This window comes from Callithrix jacchus, chromosome 12, assembly GCF_049354715.1.
Source record: "Callithrix jacchus isolate 240 chromosome 12, calJac240_pri, whole genome shotgun sequence".
In the NCBI taxonomy this organism is placed as follows: Eukaryota; Metazoa; Chordata; class Mammalia; order Primates; family Cebidae; genus Callithrix; species Callithrix jacchus.
Genome location: NC_133513.1, coordinates 45,652,506 through 45,675,113, shown reverse-complemented (window position 1 = coordinate 45,675,113; position 22,608 = coordinate 45,652,506). Strand labels below are relative to the sequence as shown.

At 38.3% G+C, this 22,608-nt stretch overlaps 1 protein-coding gene across 13 annotated transcripts in view; it reads left to right on the top strand.

Moving 5' to 3' along the window:
- Positions 1–15,307, top strand: part of CCSER2 (coiled-coil serine rich protein 2) — a 204,566-nt gene extending 189,259 nt beyond the window's left edge. For 10 of the 13 annotated variants that reach the window (XM_035267809.3, XM_035267808.2, XM_035267813.2 and 7 more), the window contains one exon: positions 5,646–10,758. In XM_035267809.3, the coding sequence (XP_035123700.1) occupies positions 5,646–6,461 (816 nt within the window). In that variant the 3' untranslated portion in view covers positions 6,462–10,758. Of the gene's footprint in view, positions 1–123; positions 234–5,645; positions 10,759–14,448 lie in introns of those variants that run through there. The other 3 variants (XR_004731899.3, XR_013524859.1, XM_054242891.2) reach the window with 2 other exon arrangements.
- Positions 15,308–22,608: the final 7,301 nt, after the last annotated feature.

Genomic DNA, 22,608 nt, shown 5'->3' with positions numbered 1-22,608 from the left:
AGGGCTGCAGTTTAAGAAATTATCTGATGGTCCAAATTCTGGCTTTCATTTGCCAAAATGTTTGAATTTGAACATGTTAACTTTTTTTAACCCCACTTTACAAGAACAATATTTTTTATGTAGGGGTCTCATGATAACTAGAGATCATGCATGCAGACTCAAGAGTTTGGATCTATACCATTGGAAAGAAGGGAACACTGCTCTCTAAGAGCCCAGAGTATAACATTTCTCAGGTATTTATGTATCAGGCATTGTACTGTCACTGGTTATTATTTGCAACAATTCTATGAAGTATATATACTGATACTATCCTCATTTTGTGAATTATGAAATTCCATTTTAAGATAGTGGGATTATATTTACCCACTATCTCACCTATCAGTGGTAGAGCCAGATAGATCTATAAGTGATAGATCCAGAATTCAAACTGAGATCAGTCTGATTCTAAAAGCTAAATGATTCAATGCTGTTTGTACTCCCTCCTTTGTAGAGCCATTGTAAAGTTCTCTCCAAACTTGCATGTCTTTGCTCTGGTTATTATCTCCAGGAAGGCAGTTAAAAATCCTTGACTTCTGTGTCATATCAAATATACTTTATGCAGATTCAAAACATTTAGATAATATTGACATTATTGAACTATGTATTTGAAGCCTAGAAACCTCATATTCTAGTTTATTATATTGCCAAATAACTTGCTTTTGTTTTGAAGACCCAGTTACAAAAGAGCTATGGCTTGAACTCATCATTCTTATATCCTTTAATAATCATAGATGAAATTTATTGAGCACATAGTATGTGCTAGAAGTCCTATGCTAAATGTTTTACTTATATAATCATATTTAATTATTAGAATTTGAAACAGAAAATAGCTGAATGCTTGTTAAGACACTTTTCCCAACCTATTTCTAGTCTTCAGATAGAAAACATTTGGCGGCTAAGCTTTTAAAAGGTCATTATGAGAGGTACCTGTGTTTAACATGCAGTCAGTATTTCCTGCTGTCCTTCCAAACATGAATCATTAAGCTAACCACAAACTTATTTAGAGGGAACAATAGGTTTTTTCTGTTAGATTTGTTTTTCGTCAGTGTTTATTTTTTAAACTAGTTTTTATTTATTAGTGCTTCATCATTGGCCTAATAAAAAAGTATCACTTTGATAATTTTTGGCCAAATAAGTAATTCTTGAATAAACTGCTAATATTCACTTATTCATTTATCTAGCAAATATGTATTTCATCCCTACTTTGTGCCCAATATTAGAAATACCAACTATAATGAATAATGGTACATGGTACATGCCTGTAAGGCGCTCCCAGTCTCTGGTTATCTTTGTAAAGCAGCCTAAAATAGACATTTATGATTAACATTAAAGATGTCTATGAAGCCTTTGCACAACCACCCAGTAGTGCCTGTTGCTGACATTCTTGACCTTGACACATGGAACTCTTTGAGAATTATCAGAATGGTGCGCTGAAGTTTATGTATCTAACTGAAGTAAGACTTGAAGTTGCTGAGTTCAGTTAGAGGCACTTAGCTCTGTAAGCCTGGGAATAGGTCCTCATTTTGATGCTTCAGTAACCAACCCCTGCACAAGTTTCAGGATTAAAGTTTTACTCATTTGTGGCTATAGGGAGTAGTTAAGATATGGGATCTTTCCTGAAGTCCCCCCAGTAGTGGGGGGATTCCTTTTGTCCTCTAGGTTTCGTGGGCTGCTGAGGCTATGAAATCCATGGATTGGTAGACAGCTCCCCAGAGGCCTTTTTTGGATACAAGCCAGTACTCATCTTGCCTGTCCCACCTTAAGATCTTAGAGATTTTTGCTAAATAGCTTACTGTATGGCTTTTCTGACAGTTTCATCCCCTCTGGTTACATTCCTCACTGTTCCACTGTGGAGTGATCATTCTAAAACACAGACATTGGGTATTGGGATTCCTCTGCTTAAAATTCATCCACATCTCCCATCATCTACAATACAAAGTCACAGCTACTTAGCCTGACACAAGTCCCTTACCTTAGGAGCTGGCCCTTAGCTATGCTTTTGCAGTGTCCTTTCAAATTCAGTCTGTAATTCGAAGAGACCGGATCATGCCGTTTTCTTTTTTTACCTCTGTGTTTGGCTTGTACCAGCTCATTACACAGAATATTCTTCTCTTCTTGTTTGCTTGTTGAACTCCTATTTACCCTATTAAAACTCAGGGCAGATTTTTTGCCGTTCAGGAATGCCTTCTGTGACCTCTCCAGGCAGGCATGTTTTCTTTTTGTTCCTGTATGTGGTTATGCTTGAGACATGGCCTCATCACTCCTTTACCTTATCGTCTCCCTCACTGAGCTCCTCAAACACAGGAACAAAGTTTTTTTCAGCTCCAGATTTTCTCCCTTCTATTACAGTACATGATACATAATAAACATTTAAAAAATGGGCCAGGTCCGGTGGCCCACACCTGTAATCCCAGCACTTTGGGAGGCTGAGGCGGGTGGATCACGAGGTCAGGAGATTGAGACCATCCTGGCCAACATGGTAAAACCCCATCTCAACTAAAAATAAAAAAAATTAGCCAGGCATGGTGGTGCGAACCTGTAGTCCTGGCTACTTGGGAGGCTGAGGCAGAGGAATATGGGAACCCGGGAGGCAGAGTTTGCAGTGAGCCAAGATCACGCCACTGCTCTCCAGCCTGGCAACAGAATAAGACTCTGTCTCAAAAAAAAAAAAAAAAAGTTTATAGTCTTTTATATTCATTCCTATTTGTCTTATCATTCAAGAGGATGAGAGATCTTTTTATATTTACATTCTAAAAATGTCTGTGAGGATGTCTTTTTAATGGCCATAGAAGCAGTAGTGGATGTGAACAAGATGAATTAACATCTTGCATTTATATTAAAATAGTTGATTGTTTAGAATTTGGGGAAACTGTGGCAACAAGCCATCAAAACACATCTCTGCTTTTCTTGTTAGTGATTAAGAGGTAGCTTGTTCAACTTGCTGGTAAGTGTAATTAGCGTCAATCCAGCCCTTAGTGGATAACCATTTCCATGTAGTCTTCCACATATCAGGAGCAAGTTGCTTCCTTGTTCCTCACATTATATAGGTGTTTCTTATTCCTCATGAAGTAGACTTTGTTTTACAGTAGTGGAACTAATTTTCCAAACTATAGTTACCAAATAAATAAGACATTGATTTTGGAATAGGGAAATTATATCATGCCACCAAAATTAATTTTTAATAAAAACACAAAATTTATATTGTTTAGCATATGGAAACCACTGATTTAAAGTAATTAATTAGTAGTGTAGATGTCTAACTAGTAGTTTAGACATTTATTTATATAACTGTTACATTCCTCTCAGTTGACTCAGCATTTTGTTATTCTTTAAAAACTTTTCTAATTCATTAATATTTGATATGAAGTTTTATTGCTTTTAATACAAGTAGCATGTCTTTTTGACTCTGCTGTATTTCCATTTGTTTCTCTAAGCAGTGGTCAGTTGGGTACTATGAGTAATCAAAACAGTAGAAGTGGTGAGTACAAAATAGTACAAATTTATAGTTCACAATGGCCCTTACCTGGGCAATTCTGGAAGTTGGTTATCTGAATAACCAGTTAACTACCTGTCTTAACTGAAAAATCATCTCTATTTATGCTTTCCACTGATAGCACATTTATACCTTTGTTGTTCCTGGCACTAGACATATTATAATAAAGTCCATTTTTAAATTATCACTGGTATTTTCAAAAGTCTCAAATTGCTTTCAGATTTTTAACTTGGAACTAGAATATCTTACCATGTTTGAAGGTGAAAAGGGAAATCTCTGTTCAACCAATTGATGGTGCCTCCTTCCTGATTACTTTTTTACTTTTTATTCCCTTTGGTAGATTTTGGTTTGCTTAATATGGTCCTGCTCTATTTTTTCACTGATCTTTCAAGGTTTTTGATCACTTTGCCATAGTCATTTTTATCTAGGGAACCCCAGGGAGAATCTGTTGAGTTAATTATATGGTGATTTTATTATCTTCCATTTTGCGGGACAGTCTATTCATTTTTGTGTTGATATACTGTGAAAATATCCAGTGACTTTAAAGTCTGAGATACTTAGCTTGAGACAGCAGTTGAGATGGATTATTTATTTCAAACATTCTGCAATATGATTTGATGTGACATATTTCAAATTTTGAATAGTCACTGTCTTCATTTCTTTTTAATAGCAAGTCAGCCATATGCCATCATAGCCAACCATCCTCCATGAGTTGATGAGCCTTGCCCTCAGTCACTCGCAGTCCAGCCATAGTCTAATTGCTGGCTGCTGATCCTGGGCAGCCATTGTCCAGTGCTGGTCAGGGAGGTGAAAGAAGTGAAAAAACACAAATGATGCAGTATAAATAGATCTGCCACTTATAATGGGGAAATTATCAATACTATGTAGATTTATTTGTGGATTAGCAAATAAAAAAAAGTTACTAGTAAGAAATAGTCTTTTGACATTCACGGTGTAAAGCCTTTTGCCAAACTCTGACTTTTAGCCCACACTATTTAGAGAAAGAGAGAGAGAGTGGAGAGGGGGAGAGATGGGGAGGGGGAGAAAGAAGGGGGAGGGCTGGGGAGAGGGGGGAGAGAGAGAGAGATTAGGCATATGTAGCAAATACTCCTGTATCAGGACAGGCCCAGTAGGCCCTGCCCCATATACTTTAACTGTTTGGGCCATTGAAAGATAACTTTAAGATTTGTGTTTTTTACTGGATACCCCAAAATCGTGGAAATTGCCCTGTTCCTCTAATTTTTTTTTTTTTTTTTAAACCACTACACAGTGAGCTTCAGGGAAGTACATGTGAGGCATATAGACCGTAAGAATTTTGTCGTCATAGGCTTCTGTGCTTTAGTTCCAGTTAGAGGCAACTTCAAATTTGTTTTACTCTGAGCCATCATTTAAAAGGCTGATTATTCTAAATTTAAGTAAGTGAATGTTTACTTTTAGTCAGGGTAGATCTATTTTTTCACGTCAGCCATAATAGCAGTGAGACAGAACAAATGAACTCTGAAACATTTTATCTGGAAACTTTTTAACAAGAATATTAAAAATAGGTTAGCATTAGCTAAATGTATTGACCTATATTTGTTAAATAAATAGAATTTTACATAAACTGAGAATGTAGTATTCTAAATATTGTCTATCGGCTGGTGCTTTTCATTCTTGACAGAAATACAACACTTGTTAAGGTGGTGTACAACTTTTTTTTAAAACTTTAATATGAGTAATATTCTGAAGGTCACAGTTAACATCTGAATGCTTTGGGGAGGTTAAACCAAAAACTGTGGAATCATTCTGCCAAGCTCTAATGTTTAAAATACCCAATGAATCTATTATGGCAGGAATTTTTCTATAATAAATTAGTACTTTAATGTTTTTTTCTCATTTAATTTTGGATCTTGTTCAGTGTTTACTGCCTGTATCATTTTTTGTTTGCATTATCACTCTCGTTTGTGTCTAATTTGCTTGAATATTGCAGTTCATTTTTTAATTAAAAGAAACTCTACATGTTTTCCATATTAAAGCCATAATAATTACCAACACAGCTTAATTGGTATGTATATTAAATCTGGGTGGAATTTCTAAGATAACTTGTTGCTAATGTTGTTTTTAATTTTAACAGCCTCAAGTACTACAGCCTTCCAGCAGCCTTCCCAGACCCACAGACCACACCCAGGGAAAACTAATAAAGCCACAGCATATCGAGGCCCACAGTGAATCCTCAATCCAAGAAACACATCAGGGCGTTGCACATCTGGAAGAAAGCTTTACACACATCTTGCAACAAGAAAGCAACCATGGTTCGGAAGACCAGTCTTTTTCATCAAGCCCACAATTAATGGATGCGGCTAAGAGTACACCTTCTGAAGCAAACTTAAACATGACTGTAAATGCTCAAGAGCCTTATCATTTGGCAAATAATCAAATTAGTGACATGCAGTTTATACCCACTTCTCTTCAGACACCTCCCCAGTCAAGTACGGTAGACCAGGCTAAGAGAGTTGGAAGAAATCAGTCTCCATCAGTGGGCTATATGCCTCAGCCCAAGTCCTTGCAGCTTTTAAAGCCATCCATACTGAGTTCTTTGGTACCGCCTCCAGTTTCTGAATCATCTCCAAGTAGGACTCCCGCTTGTAAAAAGTCACCAATAATCACAACATGTAATTCAGCAAAACTTCAGCCAACATCTAGTCAAACAAATCTTTCAAATAATCAGAATCTGAAAGCATCTAAGCTCCGACCCCCCTCAGGCTCTTTCAAACAAAAACAACCAAGCAACCCCCAACTAGAGCCTCAAAGTTTCCAGGCCAAGACAAGCATCCCAAGGCCACTAACGCAACGAAAAGAAATCATGCAGAATCCAAATGGTAATTTGCATTCTGGGGATTGTTTGGCCTCTAATCGATATTCTCGTCTTCCTAAACCAAAGATACATTAAGTACATAGCCATCACCTGCTAATTTGTTCCTTAAAAACAATCTGTTCTGTAATAGCTTTATGTGCAGCTTGCTACCATGGTGGAGGTTCCATTTAAAGCCTGCAAATCTTAAATTAAAATGTAGAAGCTTCTACTAGTTTGGCTCTTCCATTTTATATCCTGGTTGAAGTACATGCTATTTGAGCATAATTATCTCAGGTAAACACAAAGGTTTGCTTACCCATTTCAGAGGCCTGCCAAAGGCCCAAATCATGTTATCCATCCCTTTCCACGTCAGAAAATTCATATTTCACTGAGCAGGCAAGAAGTGTGCTTTGCTGGTTTAGTCCTGTTAAGGTCTGTATTTATTTTGGTGGTCAGAACCTGACCCCTTTTCACTTGTCTCTCCTGTGAATATGGCTACTATTTTAACTAAAGATATGGTGATAATGGAAGATGATAATCTGTAAGCAGAGTTCTGGCCAGTGTTTTGTATATTTAAAAGGTCTGTGCAAAAGCTTTGTGATGAATAAAGGAGATTAGGCTTTTAATGGAAAGTCTATAAGTTTTGTTTTTCCTTGCCAGGGTCAGCAAGCTAATGTTACTATTTATTCATTTCCCAGACAGATTTCCCCAGGCTGAAAATGCTTCTTATTACATATAAACCAGTTATATATTGCTTAGCATCTTGTTTTACAACCACATGCACATGTACGTGCACAAACGCACATGCACATATACACACACATACCATTTATGTTTGTATTTGTTACTGGGTAAATTTAGGAGAGCTTGAGATACATCTTGAAACCTGTACCTAGAGATGTATTCATTTGTAACTTATGTTGGTGCTAGAGTTTTGCTGGTAATTCAGTTTTGAACCCTATAGGCTTATGGATCCATGATAGCCATTTTAAGTTTCCACAGCATATATTTTAAATTATGTCTTTAATTGTAATATTTATATTTATTGATTTTCTGCTACTATCTGAAGACTGAAATAATGGACTTGAAATATTTGCACAAAACTTTGATGGGATATAAATATCCCATATATAGGGATTTTAAACTATTTTCTAAAGCAAAACAAGGTAAAGTATTTTGAGAAAAATAACACATTTAAGACTATCTTGAGAAAGCTGAGTTCATAATACTTTTTTCCCTTCTGAATTTCCTAGGTTTCCCTTTTCTGTGGTTTTTGGTTTTTTGTTTGTTTTTTGAGATGGAGTTTTGCTCCATTGCCTAGACTGGAGTGCAGTGGCACAGTCTCAGCTCACTGCAACCTCTGCCTCACAGGTTCCAGCGATTCTCCTGCCTCAGCCTCCCGAGTAACTAGGACTACAAAGCATGCACCACCATGCCTGGCTAATTTTTTTGTTTTTTTAGTAGACATGGGATTTCACCTTGTTGCTGATCTCGAACTCCTGACCTTAGATGATCCGCTTGCCTCGTCTGTGGTGTATTTTGAAAGACAATTTTTTGAAGGTAGATTTGAGAAGAAAACAGAATTGAAGATGGGAATTTTGTTTTATTAAAAAGGCACTGGAAGGTATTTCAAAGACAGCATTCTTATTTATTTTAATGCTCTGTAAAAGGTAGGTGTGGAACCTCCACGTGACCACGTGCACAAACCTAATCATGCTTTGGCCACTTGTCAGTTCAGTAAATCTGCCCTCCTCTTCTCCCAAATCATGTCATCTTTAGATTGTTCACCTGCAGCTGCTTTAAATGAATTAGTATCTTTCAGATAGGTAACCTTACAAGGAAAAGGTTTGTTTTGAACAGCTGGCTGACCAAAAATGTATCAAACAGGATTACGGCCAAAAAGTCACTGAAATTTTCTAGAGATTCCTTTAAAAGATGTATGTTGATGAAATTGTCCCTTTATAGAAAAGCAACAGCAAGTCTTTTAGTAGAAATTTGAAAGAAGTGTTTGCTACTGTTTTGACCCATTATTCCCTTACCTATTAGATGAATTTGCCATTCACTGGATGGAAACAATTCTTGGATTTGGTAACAGGTGAGCAAAACAAATCTGTTATTATACACTCATATGCCAGCACTTCTGATGGAGAAGCAGTGAAGTTCCAAACATTGTTTACATAGTCCAGATACTGTTAGAGTCAGGCAAATCAGCAAAGCACTTACTTGTTCATGGAGATGACCCATAATGGGCTGCAGTTGTAAGTGGGCATACATGGTCTATCTTTTTGAAGGAGAAAGAAAACTGTTCTCACATATTGCAAATATGTGACTCATACTATATTTCCCTAAAGTAAAATGTACCAGACTTAGTGGTTTTTGTTTTTGTAGAATTTGGTTTAGACCCTTATGAAACATTATTTACGAGTTGGCCTTATCCGTAAGGGAAAATTCTTAATTTTTAAACCCCCTAGTCTGAGGGAAATGTCTTTGTTGTCCATTACGTAAAAATGTTGACTCCAATAATTAATTTTTCTCCATTTTTTCTTCCATGTATTTACTCCATTTTTCTCTATTTTTTCCTTCCCTGATGGATTTGCAGAAATGTTAACCAATTAGCTCTACTTCTCTGTACCTTTGTTGAGTCTTAATCTTTTAGAAGATAGGCTCATCGGTATATTTATGAAGCGTAATATAGTAAGAGAAAACAAATCTAGGATGCTTGCATGACATAAAATATTTGCCTGCAGTTTTCCTTAAAAACTGCAAGAATATTCATGCTTATCTATCAGCTCCTTAGTAAATGTTAAGTCCAAAATGGAAGCAAGGATGTGACTTTAATGAATAATCAAAGATCATCTTAGATTTGGCTTGATCTGTGTTTCTTATTTCTATTAATGTAAGTCAACTCTGTGCCAAATCCTCCTCCATAGGAACTCAAAACCATTTATTGTTTCTTAGTTATAGTGATATCAGTGAAGATAGAGTGTATGCATCATAAGTACTGAGGAAGAAATTGTATGGAGTCGGTTAAGTTTCACATTTGTGAAAGAGGAAATTAGTAGAATATGTAGAATTAGATATTTGGCTATTAATGGGATGCATATCAAATTTTTAAAAGAAAAGTTTGGCCTAAGGAGTTTATTGGTACAGGTGCTGATGATTTTAAGGCATTAAACAAAGGATTAGAGTTATGCCATTTAGACTGTTTCTAATAACTGAGATCATCTAGCATTTTTTTTTTTGGAGTCTCATTTGTGCAATATTTTCAGGCATATAGGCTACTGTTCATTGTATTTATATAGATACTAGGGAATTTACTTTAACAAGTAAAAATCTGAATATGAAAGAAATTATCAGATTTGCACTTTAAATGAGCTTAATTGCTTGAAGTTGTGCCTGAAATATCGAAAATATCAAAATGCCTCCTCTTGGGTGTGGCTTTGTTCATTGAAATAAATTTGTAATTGTTGCTGTTTGAAGATAACAGTACAGCTGTTCACAGAAATATATTCCCAGCATGTCACTTTTCCCATTAAAGCACTAAGTTTTCATTGAATGTTCCATTGTCCCAATAAGTATTTTACTTACTTTTTCTCAGTGCATCACAGAGCGTGACCCGTCTACAGCTGTCACTTTCAAATGTTCCCGTAGCATAAATGGTGTTACAGACACTGAGGTGCACTCTTGGTTTCTGAGCAGGGTTGTCATACTGGTTTCCTGGCCTCGAGGGCACTGGGGATGTACTTTGAAATCACCAAATAGGCTTGCAATTAAGGTCAGTAAGACTGCAGCACCATTTCAGTTTACTTTCCATCTTACACAGTAGTTTTTGTGTTTTTAAATTAGTTTGGCTATATTTCCTATATTTATGAAACATTGGTTATGTTTGCATGCTTATGCACACATTTGAAAATTAATTATAGATGTGATCCTGATGTTCTTCCTTGGAGATGATGACCTTGTTACTTTATAAATTCTGATGCTTGAATTCTATTTTCTAATGATCTTTCACATCTCCCTTTAAGTTTGTTGCTGCCGCAATTTGAAAGAATTCTTTTGGATAAATGATTCTGATGGTGGGCGCCAGTCTACAGCTTTGTCATTAACTGAAGATATATATTTTAATCTTGTTGGGAATAAGTTTACCCACTTTCTCCTTGCTAAAGCATTTACTTAACAAAATAACACTGACCCTAAGAATTTAAGGTCTCTAAGTCATTACTAACAAAGAGCAAAAATAATGTCTGCAATATTGTTTTTCCCATTGATTTTAAAAGTCAGTTCAGAGTACAAACTGTATATTAGAATTTGCCTGTAAAATGAATTCTATAAAACAGATGTAAAGTCTCTCCTGAAAATGTTGGCATAGTAAATAAAGTTCATAATTATAAAAGTTCTCTTGTCTTTCTCAACATTGACTCCCATGTTTACTTTTTCTTTAGTATCTTTTTTCCCACAAAGATCTAAGATACTGTTCATTTGCTTAATTTTTTTTTTCCCAATTCTGATACTTTATTTTACGTGCTGCCTTCTTCACACACATCCCCACACCCCAAGCCCTGATTGAGTAGGAGTTGATTAGTATTTTGTTATTGTGTCTTCACAGATTTGCTAAGTGAACTAGTACTTCAGTTTCCATTGTGATAAAATATCTGCTTTATCTTAGAATATTTGGATAATGATGAATGGATATTTAAAGAAACATTAACACCTTGGATTTAGAATGCTGTACAAGGAAGAAAACATAGTTTTAATTATTTTGTTTTATTGTTTTTAAGCAGTATATATACAAAATAGCTTGAGGCAAGAAAGGTGTTTAGTGAAATTTTACATAATTTTTAGGAACAAAAGGAATGAGGAGTATATTGTTTTTCAGTTTTCCAGTTGAGTCACATGTATAGTTATGATATATAATAAGCTACAAAAAAGTTGATGTAGTGATATGTTATTAATCCAAAAGGCTTACATGAATTCTGGAAAAGGAGGGAAATTTTAATCATAAGTTTGATAATGGCATTTGTTACCTGTTAAGACACCTGTATGCACTTTAAGGCCATCTGAGATGTTAGTGTTGCAGAATTTTGCTTCTGAGGTCAGCTAAATCTGGGTTCTTGTGTCAGGACCAGGAAAATTTAGGCACATGGACACATTGAATTGTGTGGGGAATGGAATTCATTGGGCAAAAAGGAAAAAATAAAATTTCAGCAAAGCGAGGGGCGGGATTCTGCTAAGAGATTCCCACCTCACAGATTGATCCCAGGCCAACCCAACTTGGGAGCCAAAGAGTCCAGCCTCCTCCCTCCTGCCCAAGGTGTGAAATTCCCATGGCTTCACCCAGTTCTCCCAGTACACAGGCCGGTTGAAGAGTCTCCCATATCTGCCTTCTGCATCTATCATTAGCAAATAACTTCTTTATACTAAAAAAAAAGTCCCTTTTAATTTTGTCATCAAGTGTAGCAATTTCAGCCTCTTCATTTATGCTGATTGCACATTTTCTGTTCTGAAAATATTTTGTCTCTACAGACAAGACAATTAGGAGTTAAAGAATTGACTTCTTCCTGTGTTAACTTGGTTTAAGTAAGTTTGGTGGGATGTCTTACCTGGGTTACTCTTTGTGCTGGCTGCTGGGTGTACAAAGGTAACAGTGATACAGGTACTGCCTCATGGAGCTTAGGAACCCTAAGGGATTTTTAAGCATCCCATCCACTGCAGTGCTGAGCCCTTCCCTTTTATTTCCTATTTATTGTCTTCCTTTGAACCTACCTACCAGTCTCCTTTGATGTTTCCTCTTCAGTTTTATTTCATTCTGGGCTTTAGCTCCCTTGCACTATTCTCATCTTGGATTCTAAATTATGTTTATTCTTGTTTGGTTGCATGCCTTCATTTCCCTTGAAAACCTGTTTTTTTTTTTATTATCTTATTCAAGAACAAACTGCCTCGTTGGCCACATAAGATATTAAATACTCTGCTTTCTACCTTAGGTTCTTAGAATTTAATTTTGAGGGCTCTCAACTATCCTAAGGCCACTGTCCCTTTTAGAATCTCAAACCATAAGATCTCCCTTTCTGAAGTCTACCTTTAACATTCATGTCCAGGCTTTTCCTTCCATCCCATTCTCTTGGATAGATCAAATCTAATATGTTCTACTTGACATTTTCAGTTTCTCTCTATTTAAATTTTTCTTTTAAATTTTTGTGGATACATAATATACATATTAATGAAATACCTGTATTATTTTAATACAAGCATATATTGTAATAAATCTGTGTAATTGAGATATCCATTACCTCAAATATTTATCATTTCTTTGTGCTAGGAATATTTCAAATCTACTCTTCTGGTTATTTTGAAATATACAGTAGATTATTAACTATAGTCACCATACTGTGCTGCTGAACACTAGGTCTTACTCCTTCTAACTGTATTTTTATACCCATTAACTATCTCCTCTTTATCCCTGCCTCCCCACCACCCTTTCCAGCCTTTGGTAACCACTATTATACTCTCTACCTCTGTAAGATCATTTCTTTTTTATCTTCCACATGAGTGAGAATGTGCAACATTTTTCTTCCTGTGTGTGGCGGCTTATTTCACATAATGACCTCCAGTTTCATTCCTATTGTTGCTGGTTTCCCACCATTTCTTGCCAAGGAGTCACTAAGGAGGAATCTAAGTCATCCAGAGGAGCCTTTTCCTCATTGATTAATCCTCTCACCCCCCCAACCCATACACACAGCCTTCAAATTAGTATCTTTTCTGCAAAAATCAGAGAGGAAGAAACAGTTCCTTATAGTCACTTCTCTGGTTGCTCAACCTTAAAAATATACTATTTTCCAGATCTCAAAACAATCCATTAATCCTCACATATATTCGTATTCATTCAGACATCCATTTTGAGTATGAATAATCCCTCTTTGGTAATATTTTAAGTGATTGCAGAACAAATCCTTTCTGAAGCAAAAGTATATCTCAAATGTCAGTCTACTAAAGTGAAAGGTAAATATTCCCCACAAGAAACATGGTTGAAATGCCTGTTTTGTGCACAGCCCTGTTTTTTTTTGAGACAGAGTTTTGCTGTTGTTACCCAGACTGGAGTGCAATGGCACGATCTCAGCTCACCACAACCTCCGCCTTCTGGGTTCAAGCAATTCTCCTGCCTCAGCCTCCTGAGTAGCTGGGACTACAGGCGCGCACCACCATGCCCAGCTAATTTTTGTATTTTCAGTAGGGACGGAGTTTCACCTTGTTGACCAGGATGGTCTCGATCTCCTGACCTCATCATCCACCCGGCTCGGCCTCCCAAAGTGCTGGGATTATAGGCGTGAGCCACCATTCCTGGCCACAGCCCTGGTTTAGATCTTGTGGCAGGAGATGGGTAAGACAGAGGCCCTGCAATTGAAGAGATCAAATTGCAACACAACAAGAGGGATCCCAAACAAAGCACTGTAAGAGAGCCAGTGGGCAGGAAGGAGACATTTGAGACCACAAGTGAACTTGCTTCCAAAACCATTCTTCCTTGACAAATGTTCATGTGTGTTAAGATTTCTTTTTAATCACAGCTAAATAAAAATAGGCCACTATCACATAATCTGTAGAGGTAATGATAAGTTCAACCCGAGACCTATTTTATTTTATTTTATTTTATTTTGTTTTTTGTTTTTTTAAATTTTATTTTGAAACAGAGTCTCACTCTGTCACCCAGGCAGGCTGGAGTGCAGTGGTATGATCTTGGCTCACTGCATCCTCTGCTCCCGGGTTGAAGTGATTCTCCTGCCTCAGCCTCTTGAGTAGGTGGGATTACAGGTGCGTGCCACCATGCCCAGCTAATTTTTGTTTTTTTAGTAGAGACGGGGTTTCACCATGTTGGCCAGGCTGGTCTAACCCGAGACCTTTTTAAGCACGTATCAACCTTCAGAAATTCAACGTTTTCTGAATTATCAGGAATTTAGAAAATTTTCACAACAAGTTTTCGCTGAGGTTTTACATTTATAGTAAGTCAAATGCAAATGTGAATTGCAATGAGAAACAAAATAGGATCTGTGATGGATTGTTAATGTAAGTGGTTTCTTAAATTGTGTTCCAGAGTGATACAGAGCTGCAAACACAGACACTCTATAAACTCCCTGCTGCCAGAGGCTGCCTCCACCATGTTCAAAGATTCAGGACTAGAGAGAGCTCACAGGAGGTGTTTGGGAAAGACCGTGGGGCAGACCTGGGCGCTCAGAACCCTGGCCATTGTTCTGACTACTATTCTTCTAAAGAGAATTTCAGCTGAGGGAAGGGAAGCAGATTCAAGGAGAAACCAAAGGAGACCATGGACCTAGAATTGTTTATGAATATTACAAGAAGCATTATTGAAGTCAAAGAACAAAACCACCGAAGTACAAAGGGCCAATATCACAGAACAAATTAATGATTTTGGCTGTTAGTCAAAGAGATGCAAAACAGAAATGACATGCTGCTCATGTACCTTTATGTGCAAATAACTTTAAAAGAGTGGAACATTGAGAAAAAAATGTCTGACAGTATGAGAATGATTAAATTATTTATATGACAAGATGATGCCACAGCTTATGCTATTGGGGAATATTTACTCAAAATATTTACATTGTAAGAATATTTATTTAAAATATTCACATAACTGGGAACAAAAGTGAAATTACAAAGCCATGAATGTTGTACAATATCAATACATACATGCTTGTAAACACCTATATAAAAGAATAACATCTTAATGGTGGCTGAATTAGGGGTCATTTTATTTTTTATCTTTTTGTACATCTGTTTTTTTTTAAAATGGTGAAACTATGCTCTTATAATCAGAAAAGTGTGTGTGCATGTCTGTGTGTGTGTTTACTAATAGGGTCATTGCTATTGCCCAGGTAACATTTGTAAAGCATCTGGCATATAGGCATCCAATAATTAATCTCCCTTGCCACAGCCTTAATGAGTGGTCTTTGTCATCATGGGATGATGTTTCAAAAAATTTTTAGTCATTTATGCAAAGACACAGCAAATGGCCTATCTCCCTGACCTCAGAACTAGTACTACTGCATTATTGTTTTACTCCTTTTTTTTGTTGTGGTAATTGGGGTTGGGAACACATTACCTTATGCATCAGGATCCATTCACTGTCAGGGACAAAATATATTTCCCAAACTTGAATAGTTTATTCCCTTAGCATGGAAGCCTGGGGAGATTCATCCTTACTTATGTCAACCCTTCTCTGTGCTCTTGTTGTAATATTTTCTTATTAGTCATCAGTTCCATCTATACCATCCTGAATAGGTGTGCCCTAAAAGAAATCTTTATGGACTGACAAGTCCTTTCTAGCATCCTGCTGCGTGAAGGCTGTTTGCTGTGGGATGTCAATTCTTAGTATATCAACTGGACCTTAGTGCATGGTGTGACAGAATGCAGATTGCATTGGACAGATTTTTATAGCATGGCTCTATAGTGTTGGAAACCAGAATAGATCCCGGGGCAAAGGTGAGACTCCATCTCAAAGAAAAAGAAAGGACAGAGAGAGAGAGAATAGGCCATCGAATTCTCCTCACTGGTTTTGAGCCACGGAAGGAGACCCCAGCCTTTAATTATAACACTGATTTATGGTTTCCTTAACTCTAAGCCAGTGATACTCTGGTTTGGGGTGAATGAGGAAAGCCTACTAGGGTCCAGTTGCCCAGCTCTCAGCAGCAGGACCGGTCAGAGCTTCCTTCCTTAAGGAACAGACACACAAGACTGCACGCAAGATTTAGGACAGGAAAAGGAATCCTAAAGCAAGCAACTGTGTTAAATCCAAGCAAGTATTGACTTCTTTGTACAGAGAAGTAAAGTTTTTCCCACAACTATTTTTCTCTTTTTGTCAATATTTAATTTTCTGTAACCACACTTTACCATCACTTTTCTAATAACTTCTAACTGCAAACAATGTTATGTAACCAGTGATTATTTTTCTCTGCCTGAGAAAATGGGATTTTTTTTCTTTTCTTCTGAATATTGCCCTCCCCGAGCCCCCACACCTTTTGCCCTGTGGCAAGCTCAGAACATCAAAAGCAAGTGCTTATGCACCGTGTACATTCACTGTCTGGCTCTCTGCCAGGCTGGAGGGCAGAGCAGAGACTTATGCTGGCCAGGTCGGGCTCTATGCACAGGGATTTGGTCTGGCAAGGAAGCTGCTCTTTATCCTCTTTCTGCCTGAGGGCAGGCAATGTAGGAACACTCTTCTTCGCTTCTTTCATTCCATGTTGTCTGTGCTGTCTCACTCCCTCTTCTGAGTATTCCCAACAGTCAAAAGAATTTTGCTCAGTTTCCCTCAGTCCTTTGCACTACGCATCATAAATTACTTTTGAAGACACATCTTCCCATAAGTTGTCAGGCCCTGTAAGCCACCCCATCCCCATGCCCACTCAACGCTCACTGATGAGAAGATCAACCATTTTCAAAATTTTTATTTTATTTCTTTGAGACAGAGTCTCACTCTGTCACCCAGGCTTGAGTGCAGTAGTGCAATCTTGGCTCCCTCCAACCTCTGCCTCCCAGATTCAAGCAATTCTCCTGCCTCAGCCTTCTGAGTAGTTGGGATTACAGCTGCCTGCCACCACACCTTGCTAATTTTTTTTTTTTTTTGTATTTTTAGTAGAGACAGGGTTTTATCTTGTTGGCCAGGCTGGTCTCGTACTCCTGACCACAGGTAACCCACCCGCTTTGGCCTCCCAAAGTACTGAGATTACAGGTGTGACCTTCCATGCCTAGGCAAACCTTTTTTTAAAGTAGCTTAGTTTTTAAAAGCTGTGTGGTCTCATTTTACTGTTTTTTTTTTTTTTAAAGAGTCATTACTTTATTGAAGCACGTTTTACATATATAATTTATCTATTCCAAGTATACAATTAAAATATTTCTTATAATAGAAAAATTAGTTGAGCATGGTAGCACACACCTGTGGTCTCAGCTATTAGAGAGCCTGAGGTGGGAGGATCACTTGAGCCCAGGAGGACAGGGCTGCAGTGAGCCATGATCACACCACTGCACTCCAGCCTGGGTGATGAAGTGTTAGGGCTGTCTCAAAAAAAAAAAAATTTTTTTTTTAGTAAGTTTACCAAGTGTGCAACCTTTGCCATTTAGAATATTAGAATATTTTCATTAACCTCTGCCCCCTCCTGATTAAGCCAAGCATCGTTAGTCTACTTTCTCGCTCAATTTATTTGCTTTTTCTGGACTTTTCATATAAATAAAATCATATCAGATACATTCTCTTGTGTCTGCTTTCTTCCATTTAGCATAATGATTTTGAAGTTCACCAAAATCATAGTATGACTCTCATAATTTATTTTTATTGTTGAATAATATCCCATTATATGGGCTTACCTTATATTGTCTATTCATTCACCAGTTTATAGACATTTACATTGTTTCTAAATTTTGGCAATTATGAATACTGCTAGCAACATTTATTTATAAGTCTTTGGACATATTGAGAGAGGAAGAAGGAAGAAACCTGTCAGGCAGGCAGTTTAGGGGGGTCCTGGGTTGAGTTCTTTCAAACAGAAGAACTGCCTGCAGGCACAGAAATAAGGGACCTTGCACAGTGGGGCTTGCCTGAGACATGCCCACAGTCTTGCAGATAAGAAAGTCTACACAGGAGACTTGCCTAGACATGCCTGCAATGGAAAATTCCATCCCCTGACATGTGCACAGTAAGGGGAACAAAGTAATGTGGAGTAACTCAAGATAAGGACCTACATGTGCACTAGGAGGATGGGGTGGGGCTACCAGAAATTCATGCATTATGCAAATGAGACATGCAACCCTCACTGGTTTCTTTTAAAAGCCTCTGTATTCAACGATGATAAATAGCAACACTTTTTCAGGACCCCTCTCTGTGGCAGAGAGCTTTCTCTTTCTTCGCCTTATTAAACTTCTGCTCTAACCGCACCCTTGGTGTGTACGTGTCCTTGATTTTCTCAGCTGTGAGACAAAGAACTTCAGGTGGCACCCCAGAAAACGAGGCCATTTCACTCTATTTTCATTTCTCTTGGGTAGATACCTAAGAGTGCAACTTGCTGGATTATATGAAAAATTTATGTTTAACTTGTTAAGAAACTGCCAAACTGTTTTTCAAGGTGGCCTCACCATTTTATGTCCCTAGTAGCAATGTATAAGTGTTCCCATTTTTCCACATTCTTGACAACATTTGTTACTGTCCTTTTTATTATAGCCATTGTGCTGCATGTGAAATGGTGTTGAGTTTTGCCTTTGGTGTTATATCTAAGAAATTTTTGCCTTGCCCAAGGCCCTGAGGGTTTTCTCCTGCCATCTTCAAAAAGTTGTATTGTTTCAGCTCTTATGTGTACGTCTGTGATCCATTCTGAGTTAATTTTTGTTTATGGCATGCGATGAGGGTTAAAGCTCATCTTCTTGCATGTGGATACTAAATTGTCTCACCACCATTGGTTAAAAGGGCTATCCTTTACCCAAGGAGCCCTCTTAGCACTTTTGTTGAAAGTAAATTGACTGTAAATAAAGTAATTTATTTTCTGGATGGTCAGTTCTGTTCTCTGGATCCATATATCTTTTCTCATGCCAGACCACATTGTCTTCATAATTGTATTATAGCTTTACAGTAAGTTTTGAAGTTAGGAAGTTAAAGGCCTACAAATTTGCTCTTCTTTTGCAAAATTTATTTAGCTATTCATGGCCTTAAAAATTCAATATAAATTTTAGGATCATTTTGTCAAGTTCTGCAAAAATGTATGCTGGAATTTTGATAGGAATTGCATGGAATCTATTCAGTTTGGAGAGAGTAGTCATCTTGGCAACATTGAATTTTTCAATCCATGAATGTGAAGTGTCTTTTCAATTATTTAGATGTTTTTGATTTCCCTCAGCAATGTTTTGTAATTTTCACTGTATAAATCTTACACTCCTTTTGCCAAATAGTATTTTAATTTTCTGATGCTATTGCACAAGGAATTATATTCTTAATATCTTGTTTATACATAAAAGTGCAATTGATTTTCATATATTGATCCTGTATTCTGAGACTCGCTGTGGTTATGATATGGTTTGGCTGTGTCCCCATCCAAATCTTATCTTGAATTGTAGCTCCCATAATTCCCATGTGTTGTGGGAGAGACCCAGTGGGAGGTAATTGAATCATGGGGGTGGGGTTTTTTTTCTGTGCTGTTTTCATGGTAGTGAATAAGTCTCACAAGATTTGATGGTTTTATAAAGGGGAATTTCCTTGATCATTCTCTCTCTTGTCTGCCACCACGTAAGATGTGCCTTTTGCCTTCCACCACAATTGTGAGGCTTCACCACGCATGTGGAGCTGTGAGTCCATTAATATAAATTACCCAGTTTTGGGTATGTCTTAATCAGCAGCATGAAATCAGATTAATATAGTAAATTGGTACTGAGAATAGGGTGCTGCTGAAAGATATCTGAAAATGTGGAAGCAACTTTGGAACTGAGTAACAGGCAGAGCTTGGAACAGTTTGGAGGGTTCAGAAGAAGATAGGAAAATGTGGGAAAGTTTGGAACTTCCTAGAGATTTGGAGAGCTCAGAAGACAGGAAGATGTGGGGAAGTTTGGAACTTCCTAGAGACTTGTTGAATGGCTTTGATCAAAATGCTGATAGTGATATGGACAATAAGGTCCAAGTTGAGGTGGTCTCAGAGATGGAGATGAGGAACTTCTTGGGAACTGGAATGCAAAGAGATTGGCAGCATTTACCCTGCCCTAAAGATCTGTGGAACTTTGAATTTGAAAGAGATGATCCAGAATATCTGGTAGAAGAAATTTAGAAGCAGGAAAGTGTTCAAGAAAAATCAGAGCATAAAAGTTTAAAAATTTGCAGGCTCATAATGTGATAGAAAAGAAAACCTCATTTTCTGGGGAAAAATTCAAGCCAGCAGCAGAAATTTGCATAAATAACAAGGAGACCAATTTTAATCACCAAGACAATGGGAAAAATGTCTCCAGGACATGCCAGAGAACTTCAAGGCAATCCTTCCCTTCACAGGCCAGAGGTGTAGGAGGGAATAATGGTTTCCTGGGTTGGGTCTAGGGCCCCTGTGCTGTGTGCAGCCCAGAGACTTGGTACCCTCTGTCCCAGCTGCTCCAGCTGTGGCTAAAAGAGCCCAAGGTACAGCTCACGGCATGGCTTCAAATGGTGCAAACCTCAAGCCTTGGCAGCTTCCACGTGGTGTTGAGCCTGCAGGTGCCCAGAAGCTAAGAATTAAGGATTGTGAACTTATGCCTAGATTTTAGAGGATGTATGGAAACACCTGGATGTTCAGAGAAAGGTTTGCTGCAGGGATGGGACCCTCATGGAAAACCTCTGCGAGGGCAGTGCAGAAGGGAAATGTGGAGTGGAGCCCTCATACAGAGTCCCTACTGGAGCACCACCTAGTGGAGCTGTGACAAGAGGGCCATTGTCCTCCAGACCCCAGAATGGTAGATCCACCCACAACCTACACCATGCAATTGGAGAAGTCGCAGACACTCAATATCAGCCTGTGAAAGCAGCAAGGAGAGGGGCTGTACCCTGCAAAGCCACAGGGGCAGAGCTGCCCAAGGCCATGGAAACCTACCTCTTGCATCAACATGACCTGGATGTGAGACATGGAGTCAAAGGAGATCATTTTGGAACTTTAAGCTTTAATGACTGCTCTATTGGGTTTTGGACTTGCATGGGGCCTGTGGCTCCTGTGTTTTTGCCAGTTTCTCCCATTTGGAGTGGGTTTATTTGCCCACCTGTAACCCCATTGTATCTAGGAAGTAACTAACTTGCTTCTGATTTTACAGGCTTATAGGGAGAAGAGACTTGCCTTGTCTCAAATGAGACTTTGAACTGAACTTTTGGGTTAATGCTGAAATAAGACTTTGGGGGACTGCTAGGAAGGCATGATTGGTTTTGAAATGTGAGGACATGAGATTTGGGAGGGGTCAGAGGTGGAATGATATGGTTAGGCTGTGTCCTCACCCAAATCTCAGTTTGAACTGTAGCTTCCATAATTCCCACATGTTATGGGGGGTATTCAGTGGAAGGTAGTTGAATCATGGGGGTGGGTCTTTCCCATGTTGTTCTTGAGGTAGTGAATAAGTCTCATGAGATCTGATCGTTTCATAAAGGGGAGTTCCCCTGCTCATTCTCTCTCTTGCCAGCCACCACATAAGACATGCCTTTCACCTTCTGTCATGATTGTGAGGTCACCCCAGCTACATGCAACTGTGAGTCCATTAAACCTCTGGGTCTTTCTTTGTTTCTTTGTTTCTCTCTCTCTTTCTTTCCTCTCTTTCTATTTTTTTTTGAGATGGAGTCTTGCTCTGTCATCCAGGCTGGACTGTAGTGGTGTAATCTTGGCTCACTGCAACCTCTGCCTCCCGGGTTCCAGCGATTCTCTTGCCTCAGCCTCCTGAGTATCTGGGACTACAGGCACATGCCACTATGCGCAGCTAATTTATATATATATATATGTTTTTAAGTAGAGATGAGGTTTCACCATGTTAGCCAGGATGATCTCAGTCTCCTGACCTCATGATCTGCCCGCCTTGGCCTCCCAAAGTGTGGGGATTACAGGTGTGAGCCACCATGCCTGGCCAAACCTCCTTTTGTTTATAAGTTACCCGGTCTTTGTTATGTCTCTATTAGTGGCATAAACACAGACTAACATATCTTTTTTTTTTTTGTTAGTTCTGATAGTGCTTTTATGGATTCCATAGGATTTTCTGCATACGGAGCTTGTCATCTACAATAGACAGTATTACTGTTCCCTTCCCAATGTGGACACCTTTGTTCCCTTCCTTGTACTTGGCTGATTGCACAGCCTACTTTTCTCTTGAGGCTAATGTTGCTGAAGCTGGGATCCCCAAGAGATTGACTCCCTGTGGCTATGGATGTGTGCTTTGACCTTTGGTGGCCCAGGAGGACAGCAGCAATGAGGCACAGCTGCCTTCCAACATTGGTGGGGTGGGAATGTAAAACCTGTGCTCGTTGTCAGATGCCCATGTGGCCAGGGGGCATGGCCCCAGGTCTCTGAAACCTCTAGTTTGGGACTCCGAGTTCTGAGAGCCCTGCTGAAGATTTTGTGTCTGATTTCTACCTTATTCCTTCAATCACACTTTGTAGTGAGCGATGTCTGGGCCCCGAACAATTCCCAAATTATTTTAATAAAATTAGTCTTACATTATCCTTTGTCAGTGAGTAAAGTAGTGGGAATCTTAGGGATACAGCACAGAG